Raw genomic sequence first — 15,012 nt, 5'->3', positions numbered from 1 at the left:
CTCTCCTGTTGACAAGTAGTAATTCAAGGAGTGTACACCACACTAAATCTGTTGGTCTATGTTCTCCCTAGCATATTTTCACAGATGGGGTCAAAGACAGGTAACTCTCAAGTTGCATGTTTAAGACCAAGGAGAGGGCTGCTGGGATCTTGAGCCCATTTTCGTTCTATTTTTGACAAAACCAAAGCATTTGGAGTGATTTAAATTTTGATAACAAGAATTGTAGCGGGTTTGTGTCTTCTTACTTTGCCCAGGGAGAACACTGCTATGATACCTAACGTTGATGAAAATCTATTTTATAAGTTTGTTTCCCTAATACATGATGCATATATGTGTACTTCTTCTATGACAGTATAACAGAGCCAGGAGACAGTCTGTTACTATGTTTCTCTACATCTATACTATACTTTTACCTGTTTGTATGTCATAAATTTCAACTCTTGCTATCCTCAGTGCATCCTCAAAAGTGTTCATTATTAGCAAATATGGTAATGAATGTTATGACATTACATTTCATTACAGTTATTATATTTACGTGACATCACTCTTCATACACTATGGCAGACAAAGAAGCTTCCTTTGTCTGTGAAACTATAACATTACTATGACCTCTGACTTGCCCCTTTAAGATTTTAATACAAAGAGGACATCTTTGCATCATGTAAATGGGAACAAGTCTATTCTGACTAGATGCGAGAATTATTCCGGAAAGTGAAGGCAGAAAGAGTTGTAGCTAGTCTAGCTCCTGACAACCATACAGTTCTGATTTTACACTACATTATCTTCACACATTACTAACATGTGAAGATAACATAGTGTAAAATCAGAACACAGTCGTCAGGAACTAGACTAAGTCATAGCATATCAGACATAATTTATGCAATTAGATTAGTATGTACACTAAGGTGCCACTGTTGATGGTACTTTTATAAACTATACCCAAACTGAGTATAGCGTATAGCGCCACCAACCACAGTATCTTGTAGTCTAAATTTTATATAGACTATGTAAATACTTGACTTTCATTTCAGTGTGTGTGGGTAGAACCAATATAATATCTTACACTTCCTTTACATTCAATTTGCCAGTTTAATGACATTTACACGTATGTGGTTTTTTTGGAACGTGTTCACCGACAGTTTGTTGAAGCACAGTCTGAATGAAATCTGATGTAGGAATATGCTTCGATTGATTTATTTACCTCTGTTTCCTTCACACACTGTCATTTGTTTTCGATTTTGTTCTTCTATGAATGATAGTGTCTCACTCCTGGAACAACAAAACTGAAAACAAATAACAGTATAGAAAGGAAATAAAATTGTAAATATTGAAACCAAGCCATATTCCTGCATCAGATTTTAATCAGATTTGTTGGAACAATGTGTGTATACTTCTCGGTGTGTCTACTTTGTTCATATATGTGCATGGACATGGTTGACTTTGCGTTCGGAATTTGCAATCTTTGATAAACATCGGCCAGTGTTCCCAATTTTGATGGGATTCCAGCACAGCAATGCACACTGAGTAGATATATGATCAGTGACTTCACATTGCTATATCTCTTATAAATAGACCGTCAGAAATTATCAAAGGGGATTTTCTTCTATTTTAATTCCACACAAACCTCTCACAGACTTTGACATACAGGTGAAGATGGGACTGCAGATACTAGGAACAGGAAGGGCTTTGTCTATATATGTACAAATATTGAAACATAGACTCTGACGTCACACCTGGAGTGAACAAAAATGAAGGCAGTTTTGATGGATATTAACAAATGACTGAGAAGTCCTTATATGATGGGCCTTCCTCATTTGTATTGATACTAATCAATTCACCTCATGTGAATACTTCGCCTGTTTCTAGAAATTTTATGGCACATTTTTTGCATACACTGAGTGACACCATTGCTAAATATTAAACATCCCAAACTCCTACAGTGTTGGCATAAAAAAAGTCACTCCCTACTCCTTTCGGCCAAGATTTCCAAGGCAATTGATGCGTAGAAGCTTGTATAATGTCCCTGTAGGTTATACTGGCAACTACAGTAAAACCATTCCAGTTGAAACCACATAGTGTGCACTTAGTACAACTCAAGATTTGAACAATCTGTGCTTGTATATTCAAATAAATTTGATGACAGCGTTATAACACGGAAATCATACCTGGTATAGTTGTAAATACATGTTGGTAGAAAATGTACGTCATTTAGGATTCTTCTGTGATTAAAGAATTCTTTGTACAAAGTGTGGTTTCAATTGGAAATTTTACCAAATCCCCAAGCACTGAGAACAGCTACTAGTACGTTCAGCTGTGCTCTCTGAAAGTTGAACCTCCCCAAGTAGTCCAACAGTCACTTTTGTAGTAGTTTGTAAATAATTTCACGAAACTGTGTACTGAATTTGATTTTAGCTGCAATCTAAAAACTTATTAAACAAAATAATACTTCCTGACTCCAATTTCTCAGGTAGGCAATCTTATAACTATGCACAAGACTAAATTTACATAAATTTGCATATGGTTTCTGATTGGCTGTTACATTTTACAAGCTATTGTGATTATTGTAATCTGTATCTAATGTTTCGATAGGCATTCAATGAAAATAATTTTCACTATGCATGTATATGAAGACTAATATATAAATGTTGCATTCCTGTTTGTCTTTCAACAAATCTTACTTCACTGCTAGATTAACAATAACCTAAGAAAATGTTCAAAAATTTTTGAAATGTCATATTGATGGAAATATTGTCGTACATAGAAGTGAGCGAATACTAGAATATAGAAAAGCAATCTGGCGAATTATTTATTAATTGTACATGTCTGTCACCCCCTTTCCATTGGGACTTTTAGTTTGTCCCATTTCTAATCAATTAGAGGAATAATCCACTATGCAGGTCATGGGTGGGGAAGGGTTGGAAGCAAAACTTTCTGCTTTTGTCATTAGAATTCTACGACTCTTAATTAAGAAATAGTAAACATTTCTCCCTTTCTGAAAGTAAAGAGTGTAGGTACACTTATTTTGTAAAGCAAGTCACAACTAGAAAAAAATCGTCAAGAATTTTATCTTTTTGTCATTAATATTTCTTGAGCAATGATAGAATTAATATTGTAATTTTTGAACAGCCAAGCTAGTTATTAATTTTATTTTATGAAAGTGTAAAATTAGTAATTTATATTGGAAAACTATTCCACTTGCTCAAGAGGACTAATGGATATTCTGTGTATATGTTTTGTAAAGCTCGTGTGTAAATTTTGACGCATATCATGCAAACGGTGTTTCATTCATTTTGTACAGTTGGGCTGTATGTTTCGTTGTCGAGATATTAGAGTATCTTCTACAGTATTTGTGGAATAAAATTTATGGAATGAAGTTCAATTGTTGTCTAAAGTCTTTGGTTTTTAGCTGTCATTATGTGCGTGTGTGTGTTACCAACTCTCAAAACATTTCACCTGAAATTGCAAATCCCTTGAATAATTCATCATCCAGACACCCATAGGAACATCGTTACCAAATACCAAACCCATCTATCATGTATTGTTGAGTATTAAGAATTACAAAAATCATCTTTTAGACCTCATTTCCAGACCTGTGGTGTGACACTTGATTTGAACAATTTCTCAACTACACACACACACACACCTCATTTATCAAGGCAAGTAGTTCATTGGCTACATATTACAATAACGTACACATCAATAGTACTATTTCAAGTGGTGTAAAAAACACTAATCGCATTGAAGAGGGGGAGTCCTTTTTGTCTTGTATTAAAATAGTGGTAGTACACAAAGTTTTTGCTACACTGTACAAATAGTTTGGAAATTCTGCACTGCAACCAGAATTGATAACCAATTACAATTCTCGCTATCTGCAATACAATTCTATGCATCGCTAAGGAGTCAAATGGAACGCAGTCTCACAACCGCGCTTGCATTTGTCCACACCTACACTTCTGGTTGCCTATGTCAATACACGTGAATGTTTCTTCCAAACAGTTTAATTTGTAACAAATAAGATAAACGCAAGTTTTAAGCTCATATAATTATGGAGGTGGGAAATTTACATATGTACAGTATCTTTCCAGAGCAAAATTACAAGAGATGTCTACAACTGAAAATGGGAAAGAAACATTCCTGTGTATTAGCATAGCCGACCGGAAGTGTAGTTGTCGACATTAGAATGCGTTGTCGTGCGACTTCGTTCCATTTGACTCCACAGTGATGTGTAGAATTGTATTGCAGGTAGCGAGAATTGTCCACTCTTCATGTAAGATTGACTGCTGACATCACATGTCCAAGCTCTACAGACATGAATGCTGCCTTGCAATGTTTAACATAAACTCAGAACTATGTTCTATAGTCTGTTGCTTTGCTGCTCTGTAGTTGATATCCTATAGTGAGTCTTTGGCCATTTTAATAACGATAACAAACCTAAACAGCTCCTCACAAAAAACATCCAGTCTCTTGCTCCACTGCAAAAAAATTGCACTTTATTTCATAACATATACAAAGTTATACATATCTTGTACATGGCTTGTACAAAAAGTAAAATATAAAATAATTGAATCTGCACATGATTCCTTTACTCCAATCAAGTACATGTACATGCTTGCACGCTTCATTTATGTGAATAACAATTGAGTTAGTACTAGTAGTATCTATATTTGTCATGATTGAAAAACTGTACATCAGCACTATGATCTAGTCTATAAGATACGACATTCATGCTACACTATCAACTTTAACTGTATAGTTAGAAGCCTGATAGAGCTGAACAACATGACATACATGTATCTTTAAAGTTAAAGTCTACACTATGATCAAGATAAAGTACAAGTATTTGATATTTGAAATGAATCAGTTAGTCTGGAGTCACTGGTCCAAGTATGATTCCCATCTAGGTTTAACTATAAATAACATAGCACCAAAGCATATCATCTCCCAACTTTTGCATTTGAACCATTTTAGTGACAGTCATGATATAGTGTGATATGAGTGGGAGGAGTTATCGTGGTTTGAATACTGCACATTACGTCATTTACATTTGTAAACCTGTTTATGACATGCACAGCTACAAAGTTCACTCTTCTCTATTGTTTATGTTGGAACTAATTTAGATTAAATCAATTCAGAAAGGTGGTTGCCATGTCAATAAAAAACGCCCTCTAGTGACATTATCCTTCAAATGCATTACATGTTACTGTATGTCAAATATGACTCACCGAGTGTATTATTATGTGAAGACATCCCCCCACCCCCACCCAACAAATTAATGTATTCATTGCTTAGTATATTAATCAAGTCATGAAAGCAAAGAGCAACTTTTGGTTATTTTCTCTGACAAACCACTTCACCCCACCTGCAATATATTTCAATCTTTAAATAGTGTGGGGTTTCCGCATCGACTAGAAAGCCTCAAACCATACTTTAATCACTGCTAAGCATTTGTAAATATCTACATCCTACAATGTTATGTGTAACATATCATAATAAAATGTACTGGTATATGTAACTATACACTACATGTATCTTATCACTGAACTCTGTGACTAAGAAAATTCTTTCATGACAAACCCCTAAACTCAAAATTCTCCAAAACGGTGCAACATACATGTAGTGAACTCTCTGTCAACAGCACTTTCCAAGATTCCATCCAGAAATCAATCACCTGATTGTGGAAATTTGCTGTATTCTTATGTTACTACTTCATCTCTCTTCTTTAAAAGAACTTGAGTAATGGAACCAACAGCTCATAACTGTTGGGAGAATCCCAACTGATAGGTAAAATCATACGATGAAGCCCACTACTCTATACAGGCCTGGGAAGGACCCTGATAAATCATGGGATAAACCCATGCTCTATAAAGCCATGACTGGGTGGAACCCTGATTACTAATACTAGTTGAAATCATTGCGAAAACCCATTGCTCTATAAAGCCCTGGGGACAACCCAGATTACTAGCTAAGTATAAAGCGTTGGGCGGAACCCATTGCCCTGGGGAGACCCCTGATTACTATGTGCAATCATAGGATGGAACCCACCAGTCTGTAAAGCCCTGGGGAGAACCCTGATTACTAGCATAAAGCATTTGGTGGAACCCACTACTCTATAAAGTACTGGGAGGAACCCTGATTAATACGTGAAATCACTGGGTGGAATCAACCACTCTATAAAGGCCTGGAGAGACCCCTGATTACTATGTGAAATCGTAGGATGGAACCCACCAGTCTGTAAAGCCCTGGGGAGAAACCTGATTACTAGCATAAAGAATTTGGTGGAATCCACTATTCTACATGTATAAAGTACTGGGAGGAGCCCCGATTACTACGTGAAATCACTTGGTGGAACCCACCTGTCTATAATGCCCTGGGGAGAACCCTGATTACTAGCATAAAGAATTAGGTGGAATCCACTATTCTACATGTATAAAGTACTAGCATAAAGCATTGGGTGGAACCCATTGCTCTATAAACCCCAGGGGAGCCCCTTATTACTTTTATGAAATCATTGGGGTGGAACACATTGCTCTATTACAAGCTTAGGTAGAACCCTGATTATTAGGTGAAATCATTGGGTGGAACACTCTTCTATACAGCTTGAATGAAACCCTGATTACTAGGTGAAATCACACAGACCAGGATAGAACACTGATTATCAACAAAAATCATGGGTTGATCCCACTACTCTAAAATGCCCTGGGGAAAACCCTGACTATTAGCATGAATATGAGGTTGATTCCACTACTCTATAAAAGCTATGAAGCCCTGGGAAAAACCCTGTTTTCATAATGCTGTAATATGGTGAATGCGTATACATATAGTAAGTTAATCATGTGGGGAAACTCAGACATCATAGGATTGGGTTGACAGTATGAAAGCAGATTTTGTTGATATTAGATCATATGATATAGAGGACTATTGCTTGGTGTCTGTTACTTGACTAGCTCCATCAGTCGAGTATCTATCACATCTCTAGATAATCCATAGTCTGAGTTCCCCATTCAGCAGTGTATTTAAAACACTCTATCAAAAGCAGCTTCTGTTGTAGTGCTTGGTCTAGCTGGTTGTGGTGCAGCTGGTGGTGCAGCCTGTGCCCCTCCTTGGTATCGTCGCCGTGGTGGCGCTAGATACTCAAACATTGACTGGTTGTGTGTGGACAACATCTTAGCAAGACTACATGGCATTGGATCACTCCAGAACATATCATGGTTCAATGCCGAATCACTGTCCAATCGTTGCGATGGATCCAAAGTCAGCAATCTGTCAATCATATCCAATGCATACTGATCCTTGACGTAAGCTTTGAGTCGTTCCTTCACTCTCTTTTTCTGGTTCTTGGGTAGCTCTAATTTGTTGTATAGTTCCATTTTCTCCACACCTGGCCACACTTCAGGTGATATTGTTCCACACAGATGAGATATAAGAGTCAGTTGATGTTGTTCTGTGTTTCCCTGCATGATGGGACTACGTGTCCACATCTCCGCCATAATACACCCTGCTCCCCACAGATCTATTTCAGGACCATAGTTTCTTTCTCCTAGTAGCAACTCGGGTGGTCGATACCATAAGGTGACCACCCGATTTGTATATCTGTTCCCTGATCCTTGCTTAGCATTACTGAAAGCTCTTGCTAGACCAAAGTCTGCTAGTTTGAGCACGCCATTCTTGGTGATAAGTATATTGGCAGCTTTCATGTCTCTGTGTAATACTTTATTGCAATGAATGTAATACAAGGCATTCAACAGCATTCTCATGGCTTCCTTGATTTCTCCTAGGTTAAATTTCACTTGAGGGTTGCTGAGAAGTCCCGCCAAGTCATGCTCACAAAACTCAAAGACCAGGAAGACACTCCCTTTGTATCTGTTGAATTGGGTCGCTGTAAGAACGGAAAATAAATATGAATATACAGAAGAACAAATGCTCCATGTAATTTTATAACATAAATTGTGCAAATGGCATTGTAGCACAACTGACCATACCAAATAAATTAGCAATAAACTGCACACCCTTTGCTTGGTGAATTTGCCTTGGTTACAATATGACTGTTTTTAAAATTGTTATACATACAGTAATGACAGAAATTCAATTCTGCAAACTTGTTCTGGACTTATTTCTGCTAGACAAGATTGCTTTTTAGACAATTGCTGAACTGGCGACACTCGACAACTGTGGAAGTTATTTTTGTGAGTAAGTGATAAGATGTTCAAATTTGATACTAGACTTACCTTTGGTACGACAGATTTCTAGTAAACTGACGACATTTTCATGGCGAAGTAACTGTAAGATTCTAATCTCCCTCAGTGCAGTAATGGGAAACTAGAATGAAATAAATACCACAAACTGGTTATTATTTTAACCACATTCATTTCCTCCACAACATGTACATAACGTTCTAGTTGACAATCAAACCACCAATTACATATTTTGTCATCAACCATTTGGCACAAATGCCAGAAGTTGCAATGTTAAAATAAAGACACTTTTGTCATGTAGTTTCAAAATCCCTGTTTCCATTGAGTATACACTCACTACAAAGGATGTACAGTGTATATCAAAACTCCTGCTAGCCATGCAGGATTTATACTAACCCTTCATTGTAAAATCCAATAACATTGTGATGTGTAATAATAACATCTAAACATTACTTACCCCTTCTTTCTCATTTTCCATCAGTACTTTTTTCAGAGCTACTACATTCTTGGTCCTTCTATTTCTGGCCTTGAACACTTCCCTATTTGTAGAAAATACTAAATTACAGGAAGGGAGCATAAAAACAACACAGTCATGTGTAACACCACCACCACCACCACCACCACCACCACCACCAACAACAACAACAACAACAACAACAACAACAACAACAACAACAACAACACAACAGTTTGTCTCTACTTCTTAACTTGGATTTAGCATTCACATTCCAATATTTTGGTGTACACAAGTGATTTGACTGAGCGGCTACTGTAAAAAGTGTGGCAAACATGACTTGTACTACATGTAGTTGGTACTAATTGCATGAATGTTTTACTACAGGCAGGTATACAACACCACTCCCCTCCTCACAGTGATACACACCCATACACACTTTAAAGTTGAATGTATAAATCTGTTGTAGATGGTGACCACCACCACCACCACCACCACCACCACCACCACCACCACCACCATCATCATCATCATCACCACCATCACCATCATTCATCATTCATCATCTTCGTCATCACCATCACCATCACCTCATCATCATCATCATCATCACAATCATCACCTCCTCATCATCATCACAATCATCACCATCATTACCATCATCATCATCAACAACATTATCATCACTACCATCATAATTAATGCAGAGCCCCCCCCCCCCCCCCCCCCCCGCAACTGCGGGATAATTTGACATTTCATTCTAATACTGATAGATTTCACGTCTTTGATACTAGATACGCCGAGGAATCTGTACCATGAAATATATTTGTGGATAAAAAAACAATTAAATTTGTGGAAAACCCATGATATGTCTGACGAAACGCATAACAATGTAGTATCAAAGTCATTGTTCGATTTCATCCCATGGACACTTACCCAAACGTTCCTTGTCCAATTTTTGCTAGCTTCTCGTACTTAAGAACTTCATCGCAGTACGGAAATTCCAAATTTTCCATTATTTGGGGATTCATTTTGACGATAATTTACAGATAACTTGACGGAGAAAGAGTGCTTCAGTCAGCATTTATCTGTGACCTTTGACGTCAGATCTGACCCTCTAGCCCAACAGAAACTAATAGAGAGAGCTCGTCGGTGCCGATACCAACTATCTATTTACAGATCTATAATATACAAGTTTGAACCAGAAAGTAATTAAATTATCTCTCATACTCAATTTCATAAAATATACAGAAAAGAATTTGAAATTTTTTAATGTTTTCGAAATGAATGGATCACAATTCATTGCCATCTTATTAACTAACGTAGACTTGAGAGGTGCTTAAAAGGTACGCATGTATTGATGACGTTTTCACAACGTAATTCCCGGAAATCAAGCTTGTCTGTTTTTCAGGCGAAATTGCTAATTATTTGTCAATACTAGAACGTCAAGGAAGTCAGATATGCCAAAGGTTATATCTAGAAGTGTTGTGTGTTCCGACACGAGAGACAAAGAAGAGTACGATGAAGCTAAACCATTACATGTTTATTACTGCCTGTGTGGACAAATGGTCCTTATCCTTGGTAAGTTTGTAAACATGTCAAGCACTATCTCTCGTTTCGAATAACTCGTTTCGATCCCAATGTTTCGGAATCCAGCCGCCCTCCTCCATACACACAGAATAGTGGTAGGGGATGGCTGCAATAAATGTAGCGTGTGCTAAAAACAAGAAAAAAACCTAAAAAGCACAACAAACGCTACAATTATTGCAGCTCGGGAGTGGGGTGTTAGTACAATGTAGTCTGAAAGGCAATAATAATAGATCCATGGGTAAAGCATATTACATACGCAGAAACAACAGATGGATCTCTCAGGCTATGGTGTTCGATGTTTGCCTCCTGACATTCGGGGGCGGGGGGTTGTGAAGTACATGTATATTGATTTTGCATTTGGCTTTATATGTGGCCTGCAACAATGTATTGTACATCATTCAAGTAATTCCAAAGGTGACACATTTCATTTTGCTAATATTTTTCTGGTACCTTTTCAGACTCCATAAGATTATTTTCCCTCCATTCTTTACCAAGCAGAACAAGAGTAGATTATCGACTATGAACCGAAATACTTCTTGGTGCCACAAGTAAAATAAAGTAGAAATCATGGGGGATTTTGATATCAGATGTACAAACTTTTGGTTTGTTGTAGAATGTAAATATTGTAAGTGAATGTCTAGGAATAGGACGAACATTGTACTTGTATGTAAAACAGTGTTTGTATTCTCATTGCAGACTGCACACTTGATAAACTGCCATTGAGGAAGAGAGACGGTGCTAGAGTTATAGATGGCAGCAAACATGCACATAAACTTACATGTGAACTTGATGAAACAATTCACCTCAGAAGGTAACTAGAGATAATGTTGATAACCCTACTTGCAATGTCAACTTTCGTAGGTCGATGTAAGTGATGATTGCCAAGGATTCTCTTCATTCACACCTCAGACCACTATATGTATGTGGTCTAAGTTCACACTGATAATAGGATCTACATGTATACACTGTGGGACTTTTCTAAACAATGGTGAGAAAAATGGAATGATTGCCTGTACACTGCACAGATAAATATTGTCCCTTGTAGACACTTCCACATAGGACAATTTATCAGTGTTTTACTGGTGGTGAATTTTAAGAACACCCCCCCCCCCCACCCTGTTAACACACACACACACACCACTTACACAACTCTGGTGCATGACAGACACAAGTAGTATATGTTAGTTGTTTTCATTTTATACTCTATTGAGTGTGTTCATGTACATTTTTTGTTGTTCAATTCTACAGGCCAGAAGGAGTTGAAAGACAGTTCCGAAGGAAATGTAAAAAGTAAGTAATAAATACATGTACTCCAACATGATGTAGCAGTAGTCATACTTATAAATGAAAAGTTGTAAACTAACTTAGAGGAATACAAGTGTGTGACTATTTCAAGTTGACCAAAGTTTGATTAATAGCTTACCTTTTCATGTACCAGTAAATTTCATGTATCAAGGTCAGTGTTTGTGTTAAGACTATGTGAAGGAAGATAGAACCTACTGGGTACTTCACGTGTTTGCTTTTGTTCACTTTGAAGTTTGAGTATGGTTTAGTGAGAAGACACTGTACATGTATACCCAGTATAACACACTCATAGCTTTGTCCTCAGTTTTGTTTTAAGTGTTTCCATACACAAGGAATCCCTCTCATTATATCAAGGAACTTCTTTGACAGTTCATGCATTGTAGACATCTACTCACAAGTCTCTGCATATGAGACTTTGTTTTAATCACGAAATAAAATAAATTGTATGTTACTTTTCATTTTCTCTACAGGTGTGGTTTGTTTCTATTTTATCGACATTCAGAAAAAGAGAATAACATAACATTCATTGTGGCAGGTGCAGTTTTTAAAGCTGGAGAAGGTCCTGTGAAAACCACTAATATTTTAGCACAAGCACAAACAGAAGCACCCAAGAAGGTAATAAATCCTGTATTATATAGTTCCCTCCTTGTAGATTTGCAGGAAAATTGTATATTTGTATAGTCTCTATACATGAATTAATTCCTTTTATTTCCATGAAATATGTGTACCCCATTACTCATTAATGTCCTGGCTTGGGGTGGGGGTGACATGTTATGATTTACCACTAGTCAGTATAGCGTGTTTGGAAATGTCTACTTAGTTGTGTAAAGCTCCATTGAGCATATACATGTATGTGTACAATCCTTGTTGCCATTGTGACTCAGCCCATCAAATTACATTGTAATGTGTTTCATTACCACCAAGGCCTAGTGGGTATCTGTTTCCACTGCAGGATAAACTGCGTCATACACAGTCCTTCAAATTTTACCCAAGAACATTAACCAATAAATCAGATACAAACAGGCACATTGAAGATCAAACCAACCTTTGATGCACAGATTGCAAGCCAACTACTCATTTTCTACACATAATAACATCATGACTCCACCAACTGACCAAAAGATCCACTTGTGTGTTGGACATTGACATGTGACAAAGTCGAGTGCGTATTTCTATTCATAAATACATTCCATGTTGTACATACTTCAATCCCCACAGGTCATTAGGACGAAAAGAACCAAGGAAATGGGTAAATTTAGTTCTGTTACCGTGTCAACAGTAGATGAAGAGGAAGAAGAAATAGAAGCTGTAAGTATCCCAATAATATAAAATCAACTAAAGAAATAACAGTAAGAATGAATAATGGTTACATATAGGTTAGATTACTTTTTTTCACCTTTCATAAAATCACTTGTGTCAATGGCATATCAAAGTGATCATCAGGAGAACACGGTTGGATGTACATTTGTCCTAATTTAGGAAACTTTTTCATCTGCTTTTTAAGTAATATTGAAAATACTTTCTTGCACTGACAGGTAGTTCAAGCCCAATTGTGTAGGCATTCAGATGAAGTGTTGTCTGTTAACAGTAACTAATGTAATGAAAAAGGTTCATGGAAATACCAAAACATGTCTTGAACTGGGCAAAACTTGCTTTATAGATTTTGTGTGGAAAAAATTACAAGTGTGTACTGTCACACGTGATTCCTTAGTGTGATGGCCATCTTCTGAATTCCACATTATAGCTAATCTTAGCTCATCAAAGAGACTGCAAGCTATTTTCACATCTGTAGAAGTAGAGTTTATAATCTTATAATCTAGTTGTCTAGTGCCTATCCTTCATCAAATCTTTCAGACCTCTCTAATACCATGTTGGTATCCACACTATTAATGTAGCTATGTTAACATTACAGAGAGAAGTAGCGGATTCGTATGCAAGCAATGCCAGAGTTATAGAGAAACAGTTACAAAGAAAAGGTGTTGTCAAGAGAAAACTACAAGAACTGGTAAGTTCAACTCTTCCATGCATGCACCATGTAGTAACTTACCTTGTTTCCATGCAGACATCCTACCCATAGGCACTCCTAACTTAGGTAAACTGGGTTTACATGTTATGTACCCCAGACACTCCAAACTTAGCTATAGGCTGGGTTTACACGTTATGTAGCCCAAACACTCCTAACTCAGCTCGGGTGGGTTTTCATGTTCTGTACCCTAGAAAGTGACCATTTGCAACAAGATATGGAACAGTATTTGGCAAATAACACATACTAATATACTAATGACACTCATATAATTATGTCATTCTATAATTTTGTACAGGCACAAGAAGAGATGAAGAAAAAACCAAAGGGTACACTCTTGGCAGATATGTAAACCATGGAAGCAGACATTGGAATGTTGGTAACAGACATGTAAAAAGTGGTACCAGATACATAAATGACAGCATAGCAGAATGTGAACAATGGTTGTACAACAAATATTTAGTATGCCAGGACAAAGCAAAAATCTCACTCTCATAGACTAATAAGTTTTGATTGTTGTAGAGGTCATTGTTTGAATGTAAAATGTATCAGGACATCTAAATGACTACATATTTGTACAACAAAAAGTTGTTTTTTAATGTAAATTTGAATTTGTTTTAAAAACCATACCAATAGTAAATGCAGTATTGCTGGCAGGACACATACTGGAAAATAATACTTCCATCTGCTTCACTATGTTAAACTTTCTCTGCAGTGTTTTATGTTATCATTGTATTCCTAACTATTGCCATTGACTTTTACAATTGTAAAGTAATCAGACATAGTTCAAATTCAGCAGTCATTACTGTGTTTAGAAGCTGACTGTCTTTGTGCTGTAGACTGAAATATTAACAACTCTGTAACACTCAAGTAAAATGTTTGCATGATTTGTCACAATCATTTATAGCATCCATATCAAGTGTAAAAGTATACTATTTGAATAGTTTTAATTATCAGCCCAGTATATGATGTCTCTTAATGTAATCTTTGAATCTGTAAGCAATGTTAACAGTAAAGCAAGTAAATAGTCAATGACTAGACTGAATACTACTAAGTTGGTCTTGTAAATAAACCAATTGAAAGAGTATACTTTTTACACTTGATATGAATGCTATAAAATGAGCATGACAAGTGTTTTACTTCAGTGTTATGGGTTGTACTAGATATACCAGTGTTATTTATCACTAGAGTACTATTGCTGCATTTGATCACTTTAGTGTACAGGTTTGAAATAAAAAAAATAAAATAAAATAAAGCTATGTGTTTTGAAAATCATAAAAAATCTCACTTCTATTATGTAACCGTTCACCATGTGGGGGCTATGCTGGAATGCACAATTCCCAGCATGTGAGCAATAAAAGAATTTTTTTTTTCCAGAATACTAGCCAGATTTCTGTGATAATAGTTATGTTTGCCAATCAGTGGCAATGTATTCATTGCTTCACAGC

At 36.6% G+C, this 15,012-nt stretch overlaps 2 protein-coding genes across 2 annotated transcripts; one reads left to right on the top strand and one right to left on the bottom strand.

Moving 5' to 3' along the window:
- Window positions 1-4,473: 4,473 nt before the first annotated feature.
- LOC144440922 (cyclin-dependent kinase 9-like) lies at window positions 4,474-9,737 on the bottom strand. The gene is made up of 4 exons (XM_078130387.1): window positions 9,583-9,737; window positions 8,650-8,731; window positions 8,226-8,316; window positions 4,474-7,876 (listed from the first exon to the last, which is right to left on the bottom strand). Exons 1-4 carry the CDS (start codon window positions 9,675-9,677, stop codon window positions 7,014-7,016), a joined length of 1,131 nt encoding a protein of 376 aa, XP_077986513.1. The 5' UTR covers window positions 9,678-9,737; the 3' UTR covers window positions 4,474-7,013.
- A 270-nt stretch (window positions 9,738-10,007) lies between these two features.
- On the top strand, window positions 10,008-14,872 carry LOC144441092 (STING ER exit protein-like). Its single transcript, XM_078130621.1, has 7 exons — window positions 10,008-10,227; window positions 10,933-11,047; window positions 11,485-11,526; window positions 12,012-12,156; window positions 12,760-12,849; window positions 13,454-13,546; window positions 13,863-14,872. Exons 1-7 carry the CDS (start codon window positions 10,107-10,109, stop codon window positions 13,914-13,916), a joined length of 660 nt encoding a protein of 219 aa, XP_077986747.1. The 5' UTR covers window positions 10,008-10,106; the 3' UTR covers window positions 13,917-14,872.
- The last annotated feature ends 140 nt before the right edge of the window (window positions 14,873-15,012 follow it).

Source organism: Glandiceps talaboti, chromosome 10 (assembly GCF_964340395.1).
Source record: "Glandiceps talaboti chromosome 10, keGlaTala1.1, whole genome shotgun sequence".
Classification (NCBI taxonomy): Eukaryota; Metazoa; Hemichordata; class Enteropneusta; family Spengelidae; genus Glandiceps; species Glandiceps talaboti.
This window is presented reverse-complemented; position numbering and strand designations above follow the sequence as displayed.

Coding starts and splice junctions, on each gene's coding strand:
- LOC144440922 (XM_078130387.1), bottom strand. CDS start 9,677: ATGAATCCCCAAATAATGGAAAATTTGGAATTTCCGTACTGCGATGAA. Junction 8,317..8,649: donor TGGAAAATGAGAAAGAAGGG/GTAAGTAATGTT, acceptor ATTTCATTCTAG/TTTCCCATTACTGCACTGAG. Junction 7,877..8,225: donor AGAAATCTGTCGTACCAAAG/GTAAGTCTAGTA, acceptor CCGTTCTTACAG/CGACCCAATTCAACAGATAC.
- LOC144441092 (XM_078130621.1), top strand. CDS start 10,107: ATGCCAAAGGTTATATCTAGAAGTGTTGTGTGTTCCGACACGAGAGAC. Junction 10,228..10,932: donor ACAAATGGTCCTTATCCTTG/GTAAGTTTGTAA, acceptor TTCTCATTGCAG/ACTGCACACTTGATAAACTG. Junction 11,527..12,011: donor TTCCGAAGGAAATGTAAAAA/GTAAGTAATAAA, acceptor TTTTCTCTACAG/GTGTGGTTTGTTTCTATTTT.